Below are 13,993 nucleotides of genomic sequence, written 5' to 3' on the forward strand. Positions count from 1 at the left end.
ACATAATATCAATAACCCTAACAGCCGCCTCAGTAGCGTACTGGTCTCTGCAACTTTGTTTATTAACATCTCATTATCTATCAACATAAGGACTTCCTTCTCTGTGCACATTAGCACAAAGGCCTCCAAGTTCTCCTGAGTCAGTGAGCTTTGTTACCTGTCTTTAACAAATTTAAGGGCAGAGAAGCTTTTCTCACAGGCAACCTGAGTGATTGAAAGTGTCAAAATATCTTTTCATATACAACACAATACGTTTGTGCCTGAAATATGCTGTACAAAAACATATGACTTATTAGTCTTATAATTTCACTAATACACATCTGTGTAGTTTACCTCTGAATCTAAAATGTAAATCTCATCATTTTCGGAATATCTGGATTTCATATGGAATGCATCTATCACTTGTGTGCATATATGAGTATATTAAGTAACTTTAATTCATATATACTGTAATACCTGACTTACTGCTAATGAACAGTCCCTCATTCTTGGCAGAATACCGACTGACAGGGGGCTACTGGTCAGAAACTACAAAATGTTTAAATGGTCATTTTACTGAATACTCAGATCATGCTTTAGTTTTTATATAAAGGGATTCCCCGCTATATCGCGGATTTTCACCTATCGCTGATGGGTCTGGAACGTAACTTCCGCAATAGGCGGGGGATTGTTGTACTTTTTTTTTTTTTTTTTAATTACATTTTTCCACACATTGATTCGTCATGATAAGCTATAGAAATACGCTAATATTTGAATTGCTTTAATATTTTGTAACAGGTTGACCACATTTACCTGTTGCCAGGTCTTTTCGTTCTTTTGAAAAAATCTCTCTGATTTTGGCACATTTGGCTGCATCCTCCTCCGACGCTTTTCTTAGCTTGGCCTTTTCAGCTCCTCCTGGTCTATTCTTTTCCATATTGTAACGCTAACTGCTATTTTTCCAAGTTTAACAATCTGGATCAAAGTTGGACTGTTGGGCGTAACCAACTTGAACGACTGGGAAGGGGAGAACTCCCACAGGTGGCAGCACCCATGTAATCTATCGTTATAGCAGTAATCAGCAGTGTGTAGGGCAGGGATAGCAGGAAAACAAGCAGGGCAGTGGGACCCGAGGACCGACTTTGAGAACCACTGCGTTATAGAAAGGTTGCGATGTCACCTGTGATTGTGGATCATACGTGCTACTGTTTCAGATTCGCTAACACAAGGACTGTCAAATCAAATTATTTTATTTCCAACCAGCCTGAAAGTCAAGCGGCCGACTGGGAAATCTCCCGAATCTCCCAATTAGCCACTCTGGGCCAATTTCTTGTATAGTAACATACTGATTCTGATTAAGTAAAAAAATTGTGCAACTCCACCAAAGAGCAAACACTATGACCTGCGCTGTTTATCCAGGAAGAAAGAGCAGGAATGTCCAGCCACAAAAACCCAAAAAGGTCTTCCCTGGCCAGTGAAGTTGTTTGCAAAGAAAGGCCATCCTACAAAATGCTGTATTCCCATCTCCCACTGATGCAGGCCGGAGAGGCTAACCTCAACAGACCAGCAAACACACCCACCAGTAAAAGAGACCCATACACCTTAATTATGACCTCCTGCACATCGTCAATTGACCCCAATGTCCATAGTCACAGAACAGCATAGGCAGAGAAGTGCTGCCCTTGAGCTCGGCCGCTGCAGCACAGCTGAATGGAAGCTACCCGTCTGTACCCAGCCACGAACTTCCAGGAAGCCAGCAGTAGCCACACCAGAGAGGATACAAGAGGAACAACATAAGGCACATATAGAGTATGCATTACACTCGAAGGTGACTGCTGAACAGCAGTGCTAACATGCTCTGGCTCTCTGTCGTGTCCCCGGGATGAGCAGCGGAAAGCTGAGAAAATAAAGGGATGGTTCTGCAGCATGTTTATTTGCCAGGGCCTCCCAAGGAGCACTTCTAGAAGGACCAGGGGACAGTATTAAGGCATCTCTGTGGGACGAGGGAAGCGGGCATTTACCTGATTTGCAGCCATTTCGAATTACAGAATAATCGATTGCAGTGGAAGCCCGCTTATAGTACTCGGTTCACTACGGTTGTAGTGATCAAGCGCTTATATGGATCAAGAAGCAGCTAGGGACAGAATCAGTTAATAATTCGCTTATAGGCATCAAGAAGTCCGCTCTGAGTGTACATTTTGGGTATTTTTATACATGACAACATACGGAAAAAAATAAAACTACGCTAATTCTTTATTTATTTTTTGCTGACTTTGATTAAGCTTACTTCGCCTTGCGGTAACCCGTCTGCTTCTGGCTAGCTACCCGAGGCTACTGCCGCGTGCACAGAAAACACGATGAGAAAAAGAAAGTCATTTTCTCTCAATGACAAATGCAGGCCCATCGAAGTCTATGATAAACAGCCAAAAACCAGCCGCCGAGATGCAACGGTGAAACCACAATAAGCTATATTTTATGTACAATGTTGTACTGCATTGAAGCGTCGAGCACCGAGGAATCGCGGTGGCGGCGAGTGAAAACGACAAGAGGCGGAATAACATGTCCTTCTTTATGTGACTCCTTAAAGCGACCGCACAACAAGCAACAATAACACAAAAGCCATGAATAATACGGAAATACGGGGAAGTTACACAGAGGACGGTAATGTACCCACACGGCGGGTAATTATATAATGGCTAAGACATGTGTGGATGGGGCAAGAAGCGAGTACAACCACAGTTAAAGGCACAGGCGATAACCGGATACACAGTACAAGTTCGAACACAAAAAAACACAAACGGGCTATACAAGACATACACGGGGCTATATACACGTTCTCGCGAGGCATGCCGGGACATGTGGATGCCGCGCGCTACAGTATTATATCGTATTTTTGAATTATACATAGGTCACTAATTTAATTTATACCGAACTGTAATTTGAAACAGCTGTACCGTATTTTGAAAGAGTCAATAAAATTTTGTAAATAGTGTAAATTCTATAATCGTCCCTTTTATTAGTTTATATTCATGTAATATACAAACGTGAATTTGATGGTAATCTGCCTGAGACATAAAGAAAAAGGTGGGAAAAATGATATGATAACCATCCGCTTATAGTGATCGATCTCACCCAGACTTGATCACTAAAAGTGGATTCCACTGTTTTAGTATTAGTATTGCAGCCAGAATCCACACCCAGCTAAACTGTGTTCGGTTCACTTTGATAGAGGTCTAGCCCCGCCCCTTTTTTTCACTGGCCAAGCCCTCTTAAATGGTGACCACTGTGACAGTGATTGGGCAGCACCATTGACCCACCCAGACAAACCACAGTTTATTCGCTCTGACAAACGCATTGACCCTCACCATTTCTCCTCATTGACTTAGGGTCCAAAAATAAATCCATAATTCTAACATTAGGGAAAGGCATCAATATGATGTATATTTTTTATTATTTTAAAATGGGACAATCTATAATGGTATTGAAAATTATAGTGCATTATGTACAGAGATCAATCTGGTATGATGCCAAACCAGCAAAATGATAAACAAAGAGCTTTTTATCATTCAAGGTCACTGCAGAGACACTTGGGGGAGCCTGTCTTTAACAATGCTGTCTGCCACTCGAAGTGCCTCTAATAAACCCCTTCGTGTGTCAGTGGTCAGGAAGAAGGGTTATTATATCTGTCCAAGTCTGAAGACCTTTGCACTTTTATTAAAGGGTATTTTATGCCACTTGAATGCAATAATCATTGAATTCATTAAATGCAATAACCTTTGCCTGCCAGACATTCTCTGATGACTACACTAGCTATTATTGCTGCCTGATAATTCCAGTTCATTCAGGTTTAGCGAAAGAACAAGCACTGTTAGAATGTGTCCTTTCTGAGAAGCCATTTAAGGCCATAGTCTGCCCAAATACAGTATTTAACCCTGGTTTTATATTATGCGTTGGACTTGTTTTTCACTAACCATGACAACCAAGAATTGTTGCTGCGTTGCTTGGCTTGATACGTTTCCTGTTGTAGTCACTCGCTGTTTTAGATTACACACAGTGTACAATTTCTGTCACAGCGTAAGCAAGACGCAGGTGCGCATGCAGTGTATAGACTGTGGCTCAAGTGTACAATATGCTCGCTTACAGTTGTGAAGTATACAGGCGTACACTTCTTTTTGTGAAATGTACCTTATGTTCACTTCCTGTTACGGAGCACACATTGTGTGCACTTATTATGTGTGGTACAACCACAATAATAAGAGCATACACCCTATATTTCCTGTTGCAGCACACATTTTCTTTTATGGAGTGCACATGCTGTGCTTCTTATAGAACAGTGCTTCTCACCCTGGTCCCCGGGGCCCCCAGACCCGTTTTTGCACCTAGCAGGAGCTGGGAGGGAGCAAAAACGTGGACCGTCTGGGGTTCCCTGAGGACCGGGTTGAGAAGCACTGTTGTAGAGTAAGTGCTCTGTATATATCCTAATGTATATATTCCTCATATTTACTGTCCTCCGGGTTACAGAACAGAAAACCCAGTTAAGATCTAGAGCTCTAAATCTAAATCCTTTTAGTATTAGTTTTCCAGCTGTACAACTTGAACTTATGTATTTTAGTTGGATGTTGAATGAAGCAATTTATGGCAAGTACTGGCTCCAAAGCACCCCAGCAGGCCTGATCCTGGAACTACATATTCAAGCTTGACCATGAGACGCTTTTCTACCCAACAGGCAATTTAACATTTTCATTTGAGATCTGTGCCTGTCAGCCTGTCACCCTCCACCCCCCCATGTCACAGAAATATACAGTGAAGAAAAAAATATTTATACACTGCGAAAAAATGGTCAAAAACGGAAATGAAATTATGGATATTGATGAGCAAACTGTAAATCTGTTTAAAATGTTACAATTATGTGTGCTATGTAAAGAAACAACTTTTATTCAAAATTTATTCTGGAATTGTATTCAAATCATTTATGGCATTCAAATAATTATTTGTACACCTGGCCAATCATAGAGCTGCATGAAAATGTGACAATGGGAGGAGTTCCCAGTCATAATAGAGATCATTTAACACGACACATAACAGCAGGTGTTACAAACAGGCAGGCAACTGGGTGCCCTTAGTTTCTACAAGTAGCCTTGGTGGTCATTCTCCACACAAGCATTTGTAGGGTTAGTTCAATTTCCCAAAATGGCTAAAACTGCTGAAATGCCCAATGCATTGAGGAAAAGAGTCATAGAATTTCACAATTAATATCCTCAATTTCATTTCCATTTTTTCCACAGTGAAAAAAATCATTTCTAGCTACACTGTAAATGGCAATGAAGATACAGGGCGCTGCAGACTATATCTGGAGTTGAAACGCCATTTTTGCAAGCTCAGATCTCCATCTCATGAGGCACTTTGCCGACACCCAGGTCATAACGACAATATCACACGCACTGGCACTGATGCCACCGCACGGCACCAGGATAAGGTCAAGGCAATCCCAGGGTTGGGGGCTCTGCCCTGCCTCGCCCCCACACGCAAAGGTCACCTTTCAAAGGCACGGTGGTGGGAGGTGGGCATAAAGGATGCAGTGTGTGATTGGACCCTTTATCTCTCGTGTTCCTGCGCAGGCCAGGCGGGGCACGTCCCCTCGCTCGTGCATCCGGTCACGCTGCCGCCTGCCCTCCTGACACAAAGCGTACCTGTCTATGGCCCTCCTGCCATCTCCACACCACCACTTAGTCACATGATTTCCTCCCATAACAGTAAAGAACATCTAACACATTATTTCATACCAGAGAAATATTCTTTCATCCATCAATGCTCAAAATTAAGAAAAAAAATCTGTTAAACATGAAAAAAATCACAGTCAAACATGGATAAAAGGATTAGTGCTGCTTTGTATTTGCCTGACACTTCTTTAAAGGAAAACCAAGACTCTCAGGACGTTTCCCCTAATCACTCTCGATCAGGCTGTCCATACCCCTCTATCAGCCCTTCAATGCACATCTACACATGTAAGCCCTTACTGTCCGCATGAAAGGAGCCTCTTCATTTATATTCACCCTTCAGACCGTGCACAGCCCCCTCCCCCAAAAGCCACCCTGGAGCCTGTAGCCTAGCCTAGGATGCATAGGGGAAAGGCAGGGCAACATTCTGAAAGGATTATTATTATTATTATTATTATTATTATTATTATTATTATGGTGGTGATGATGATGGTGATGATGCTGGTGGTGGTGGCAGTGTGTTTATAACCTGGAGTCCCTTGTAATGTCATACTAACTGTTGGTGCATCATTTCCAAAAGCCCAGTCTATAATCAACAAGATGCTTTCCTATGCACAAGATGCAATATGGCTAGATCCTCTGCACAGAGGGACATAACACCTAAAGATCTTCATCCCCTGCTTCCGCTTACAGGCCTTCTCTCTCCCCATGGCAACCCAGAGACACACCCAGGTATAATGACACGCACGCACACACCCCAAAGTGGCAGCATTACATAAAGCCTGCACTCATGCTGATGTGTGAATGTCAACATATCTCTTAAGCTTACCAATATTCCCAGAGACATGCTGTCAGTAGCTATGATTCTCAACATCTGCGGGCAATATGGCGATACCTCACTGGCCCCAAGCTAAGGTAAAATATCACCTCTCACACTTCAGTTACAATTTATACGTTCATCCAAAACATACTGACCTCATTCACTACAGATAGGAGACAATTTAAACCACTTAGTTTAATAATGAGTTTGTAATTACCAGGATTAAAAACAAAAACATAAATCTCTTCAGGATAATGTTCTTAAACATTGTACAATATCAGATTAACATACTGACCTTGCGTCAATTTTACACCCAGCAGGTTTATTGGGCACACATAACTTTAGCTTTATATTTAATAGTAAAAAATCACCTTTCTTCTCACATATTCCAGAGTAATTTGTTATTGTGCAGAACGAATGTCACAGAAACCAGTATTCATTTTGATGTTTTTTTTATATAATTGGGATTTATACATCCTGACCATAAACAATATGCATCAATTCACCCTTAAGGTTTGGTTTGGTTTGATTTCAGAAGCCAGGGAATAAAGCAGCCATTATATCCCATTAAAGATACTCTCTTTGTGATAATTGTGACTTTCATAATTGTGACACATCATGCTATACAATTGTTCCCACACGTAATAATTTTGAAACCAGCCAAACTTTAAGCCTAGATTTAAGCGACCTAAAAATTGGCCGATTAGAATCCAGTGATATTTTCTAACATTGTTTGGTTTTTATTTGTGTCTATTGAGCATGTTGATTTTAAAGCAGAGGGTGAAAAACAGATGTACTATTCAAATACAAAGGACAAACATTTTCAAAGATGTAAACATATACACACACATAAACGTGTATATGTGTGTGTGCGTGTGTGTGTGTGTTGAAATATATATGCTGTAGAAACAGACAGACACAGAGGCAGAGGTAAGGTTAGAGATACAGATATAGACTGATGTCAAGGATTCATTAGGGACATAAAAGATTGCAGTGCTTAATACAAAACTGCTTTACTAAGTACAGAAACGGCAATTAGCCTAATGGAACGTCTTGATGAAAACAGATGAGCTACGCTCAAGGTACTCAATTAGGCAGACATATAATATGCGGAAGACAAATAACATATGGATGCCAACTGATAATTGGAATAGCAGTTACACCTAAGGAAGGCTGTAGGGCAATGAAGACTGACCCACATTCCAGGCTCTGACAGTAGGATCAACTCCATCTCCCAATGCGTCAATCATTTTCACTCATGCTTTGTCACCAATATATTCACCGCCGTTGCCAAAATATTATCATCTTTATTTTGATATTAGACAGGCATTCACAGGTACATTGATGACCTAAGTCTGCATGCATTTCCATTTACCTCATAAACAATATAGCACAATTTGATATGTTTGCCTTCAGTTATCTAGCCTAGATTTGCATTTGTATTATACAAAACAGGTGACCTCAGAGGGATCCCGAATAAGCCACAAGGTACCCCAAAGAAAGAGCATTTATGGCAAGCTAGTTTATCATGATTACTAGAAGGCCACCCCACCCCCCACCCCCCAAGAATCTTTGGTCACTACAAATACTGCAGTTTATCACAGATAGCTATTAAATAGCAGTCACCTACATTGCAAGGGAGTCTACTTTGACTAATTTGATTTTTTTTTTTTTAAATCTGCAAAAATTGCATTGGCTGAAACTAGTTAAATTAAAATTAAAAAAATCACAATAGAGGTTTTTAATGCCCGAAGAAATCAAATAAAATTACCCTTAATTTCATATCTGATGCCTTATTCTTATATCTGTTATACAGCTGCTTGTCTCATGTCAGCTTAAAAAACACTATAAGATGCCACAATCTGGAACTTAAACTAGCATCAGCTTTCTTTCAACCACTATACAAGCTATCCATCCATCCATCCATTTTCCAAACCGCTTATCCTACTGGGTCGCGGCTATACAAGCTAGTTTATTATTATTATTATTATTATTATTATTATTATTATTATTATTATTATTATTATTATTATTATATTTTTATGTTTCCCTTTGAAATAAGGAGTGCAGACCCAGAGATAAGTCTGTATTCAAGTCTGCATTATTCAATAATTTGGAAGAGCAGTACATCAAGCTGTCAAAAATTCCAGATATCTGCCATTTATTATCCTGTATGTACAGGAGCAGCAGTTGATCCCCATAATAATCATTATCATGGCCATAATATTATCGCTGCAAGGCAGCAACTAAATGGGTCCAGCAGTTTTCTTTCCCCTTTTTTATGAGAAGGCTATAATTATATTTCTTCTGTTTTAGACATGATGCTGACTTCAACGTTTGTCACGTGACAGTGATTGTAACATTTGCAGCTAATTTACCATGAAACCACACAGGAGCTCAGGCTTCAAATGTAACATATTTGCGATTGGAAAAAAAGATATGTGTTAATACAAAACATTTGCATCATCATTAATTCGATTAAAGTGTTTAAAGTCACGGTTCTAATATTGTTTGATGTTGCACTGTATGGCTAAAGTTACTGTAATGCCAAGGTAAATCAGAAATAGTCATGGGCTGTGGGACTTCGCTAGAGGATAGAACTGAAAAAAGAGATGCATTCTGATCCGTGAACGACGTTATATTAAAGCTTAAGAATGTTCTATGTACATATGGGTGTGTTACATAGGCCTGTACTAGAAACTGCAGGACCTTTAAGCTTAACAAAAATATCTAAAAGGAATCAATACAGAACATAGCACAAGTGCAAAGAAATCGATATGCGAACACCACAAAAGTCAACTAAATGGGTTATTACAAAACCATAATAACGGAATCTGAAAGGTTCCGATCATCCGTTAATATCACAATTAACATAGGCCTATGTAAAACGGACCGCATTCGCTGTCTCAAATGTCTTTAATGAGGTAAATATTGAATTAGCTCAAAGTTTAATTAGAAAATCTCGACGAGAAGTCAAACGAAGATTGCTGCAGCTCCATGTGGCATGTGGGCCATGCTTTATACACACCGTTCTGAACAAAAAGCACACAAAGTGTAATTATCCGTATTGAGTGTAAATAAATACACAATTCCGCAGGTGGTGGTTCGGCTGGGGGGGAGCGGGGATACATTATTATCCCCGTCTCATAATGCACGAGGAAAATCTCATATTCCTACACTTGTGCAACGGTGTAACGGTAAAATTTTTCACGCACTAACCGAAAGTTGGAAACGCCCAACAGCAAATGTCCCCTAGAAGGCTGATATTCATGGCTTGTATTAAAACGATGCGGCACATCGGGGTCGGTAACTGCGCAAACCTGGCGCCATAACTAGAAACGCAATCCCTCCATTTAACGCATCTTCTTTATTAGGGCTTTATTAATCCCAGAGGCTCCGACTGCTCTGTCGGACATGCCATTAGCAGGACCCTGAAAGACACTTCAGGCGGATCGCTTGGCTCCCGAGCAATCCGCTACCTAGCTGAACCCTATGAACAGGCGAAGCATCACCCCCGAAGCCCTCCCCTAACAGCCAGGCTGGCTCATTCGTAACTTTCTCCAGGTGCGGCATGGTTATTTATGCATACGACAACTTAGTTGGAGATATCTGCATACATAACAAATCGGGCAAATATATCAGGGATGGTCAGAAAACCTTCGTTTCTGTTACACGACCTCCGTGGCCCGGCGTCTCCAATTATTCTACTCACTTCCCCGCACGCAGAAGAGGGAGCTGTCCATTACGAGGGGTGCTGATACACCAGTCCCACCTCTTCAAAAACTGCAGGTGCACACACGTAAATTAAAGCTACGATCCTATAGGTTGCACGCAAAGAGCTGCACCTTCTGCAGAACTGTGTCGTAAAAGAGGTTATCCGGCAGCGAGGCTAATTATACTTTTAATTTCGTTTTTTTTTATTGCTCATGGTCCCATACTAGTCGTTGATTTCGAATGCACTCTTTTTTTATCTACGGCCTTTCTGTAAAAAGCCCCGAACATCCCCTCTAGTGGCCTGAACAAGCGAGAGAAGAAATGCGTGCAAACCAGCATTTTATGCGATCCAAATGCAACAGCACAGTGCTTACCCTCAAACTCGCGTATCAAAAAATTTATAATTAGTAAGGTGCAAATAAAGCATTTCATAGAAAAGTAAACTTGTATAAATATCAGCACTGTTAGTTGCCGGTAGATTAAATGGGCAAAAGCTCACGGTTTAGACTATATGGAAATTGGGTGAATTCAGTGCAAAGCGGAGGGGTTGTCATGGTATCCTAGTTCTTGGCTATCCCCAGCAAAGAATAAATAATGAATCTGTTTTTGTTCCTCTAGAACTGACTTTTCGCATTGCCCCTCGGACCACAAACACGCTTTAAAATGCACTGTGTATGTGCAGCAATATTTTGCATTATATACCACAGTTACATACATACATCTAGACACCAACACATGTAAAAATCACAGTTTCACAACCGGAAAATTCACTGTAGACGCTTAAGATTTGAAGACAAAGCTCGGGAGACAGTGATCCTGAACTTCAGAGACCTCTTAGAGGAAAAGCCTTCGTGAAAAAAAAGTATGTCATGAGAATCCGTGTTCTATTTTTAAGGAACTGCTATGTAGAGTTTGCAACAAAAAAAAACATTTTTTAAGAAAATTTAAAGTAAACATATTCTATGCCTTTGTTCTCAGGATTCGTCCAAGACGAAACAATATTTAATGCCTTTCGATTATGAATATCTTTAAAAGTATTTTTAAATTAATGAAACAAACAAAATTTCTATTAATAAAAAAATAGTTATGAGAGAAATATATTATTTAAATTTAAATGCTGCAGTATAGTAGTAAATTCCATTGTAGACATCTTGCCACAATGCTTTTGGCAGGACATCGTCTAATCCAATGTTAGAAAATATCGCTTGGGCAAATGTTGCCAGAGTGTACGTTTAAGAACACGTTAGGAGCTGAAAACGGTGTTTAGAGCACAAGACGTATCTATGTCACCACCTGCTGTCCTTTTGATCCAAAATGAGGACCTTATATATATATATATATATATATATATATATATATATATATATATATATATATATATATATATATATATATTTACACTCACACATACACACATACTATACCTAGCGCGAAAATTACTTAGAAGTAATTAACATGCAGAAATGTAGTGACTGGATGCACCTTTATGAATGAAGGTTTATTTTGAATTATCTCTTGGTCAAATGAGAAGATTCGTTATTTACTTTTTTTCCAGTTAAGTTCGGTGGGAAAGGGCTTTCTTCTATTGCATTGTACTCTCCATTTCAATAAGGGATACGCGACCATTATTTACTCATTCGAAAATTCCATGTACACGGAAGCCATTTACACAACAGGTATATTCGCCCACACATATATTTATACATATTTATGTGAATGTGTGTATGTGTGTGTGTGTGTGTGTGTGTGTGTGTGTGTGTGTGTGTGTGTGTGTGTGTGTGTTTATTAATATATACATTAACTGTCTCGCAGTAGTGAAGCACACTATTCGGTCTCGAAGTACCATACTAAAATAGCAGAGTGGTCTGTAGATATTGTGCTACTTAACACTAATAAAGGAAAACCAGAGATCCACTTTAACGCTTTGAAAGCATTAAGGCAAGTTTAAAGGCGGTAAGATGAAAAACAAGCACTGCGGTCAAACACATGCGAGATTGAGGAGTTGAATTAAAATCTATGCACCTACAGATTGAATGCAGCACTGGCATTTACTTTATGAAGACTTACATGGACGTGATGTTCTTGAACAGATCTTGGATGCTGTTGCTGTTATTGCCATTGCCCACGGTGTCTTGCAGAGCGAGCAAAGGGAAGAATTTCCCATTGTCAGACTTATTGCAATAAATCTCGGTAGAAGAACAAATGCAGGTCGGCGGGCAGTCCAGCATGGAGCTCAGATAGTCCTGGAAGATGCTCAAGAGAAATAATACCTTCCACCAACAGATTCGGAGTGTAAAGAACGATACATCCATGTTTCCCGAGCTAAAAGCGGGGTCTGATGTCCTGCGTTAGTAAAGAAGTAGAGATGTTAGTGTCGAGTTTGGATATGTGTGTGCGTGCCTGTGCCTGTGATTATGTGAGCGTTAATCAGTGTGGAGGTATGTCAAATTAATACCAATGCCGTAAATGTCCGATTTCAGAAGCCGACAAGTTGAACAATACTCCGTCACAACAGAAAGGCTTGCAAAATCAATACTCCCGCTCCGTCCTCCTCTCCCGACCTCATGGTATAGGTTTACCCCCGTCGTCTGTTGCCGTTAGTCGCCTGGCACTTGGCTGTTCACACACAGCTGTAGGACTCGCAGGAACAGCGGCAGGGGGAGGGAAAAAAACGAGATAAAAAAAGACGCGGAAAGGAGAAGTGCGAGCTCCTGGCTTCAAGTCCCACCTACTGGGCAGAATGGAAAGTGACACACCTGCAAAACAGCAAAGAGAGCAAATAGTAATGAACGTCAGCGGGCATTAAAAAGGCAAAGAAAATGCGCTAAAAGCCGTCGACAACATATATATGCATCCCATATGCAAACCGTCCTATAATACCGGTTATGAAATGTAATGCCTTTGAATCAGCGGCTGCACCTGCCAGCGCTCGTGTTCCCCGCAAACGGCTCTTTTTAGCGATCAAAGGCGAGACGCTCCGCCGGTGGAAGTTGGAGATTTCCGGGGAGACTGGAGGCAGCGCGGGTTTGATTTTTCTCAATATTTGCATTGACGTTTGCATTTCAGAGGGTGTGGCGTTTGGACAGTGACTAGTTTAGGCAGCTTCAAGTCGCAACGATCAACAAGAGGAGATGTACTGGATGAATTCATTTAATTTTTGAATAGTGATTATGCATTGATTTAATTTGTCTTTTTTAACACCCGTCTATGAAAGCCAGGTTGAATCTGTTACGTGTAAGCAGATTAAAAAACGATCGTGAATGAATCAGGAACCCATTGTATTACTGGCTTTTTCAGTTATATTACCTATACATTAATTTTGCCATGTAGGCCTAGACTACTTAATATCAATTTTCCATAGGCTACATCATAAATGTGTGATTGTGTGCATGTCTGCGCGCGCGCTTATACGTTCTATTAAATTCTCTTAGTGATATTGCATGACAGCGTGGACTTGTAAGCGGCTCCAAGCACCGAATCATATTAAGTGGCGAGTCATCGCTGATCTTCTGGCACAAATGGGTGGCGAATACAGACAATACTATAAAAAAAATCAATGTCACCTTCATCTGGTGTGTCGCGGTAATAAACGATCTACAGGTTTTTGTGACCGTTAAAACAATGAACTGCCACGGAGCGTCAGTGATTGGATGAGTGACAGTATCATCTATACGATATCCATTGAATTGCGCTTCTATCTGAACACTCTTAAATAGTAGGTTTGTGATTAGGTCTATTTAAACAGATTTGACTGTTCACTGAG

The 13,993-nt window shown here is 40.5% G+C and overlaps 1 protein-coding gene across 1 annotated transcript in view; it reads right to left on the reverse strand.

Moving 5' to 3' along the window:
• ntrk3a (neurotrophic tyrosine kinase, receptor, type 3a) overlaps positions 1 to 13,227 on the reverse strand; it is a 152,947-nt gene extending 139,720 nt beyond the window's left edge. Inside the window, 2 exon segments of the mRNA XM_048973025.1 lie at positions 12,298 to 12,986; positions 13,150 to 13,227. Of these exon segments, the coding sequence (XP_048828982.1) occupies positions 12,298 to 12,542 (245 nt within the window). The 5' untranslated portion in view covers positions 12,543 to 12,986; positions 13,150 to 13,227.
• Between the last annotated feature and the right edge of the window lie 766 nt (positions 13,228 to 13,993).

Source organism: Brienomyrus brachyistius, chromosome 13, assembly GCF_023856365.1.
Source record: "Brienomyrus brachyistius isolate T26 chromosome 13, BBRACH_0.4, whole genome shotgun sequence".
Lineage (NCBI taxonomy): Eukaryota > Metazoa > Chordata > Actinopteri > Osteoglossiformes > Mormyridae > Brienomyrus > Brienomyrus brachyistius.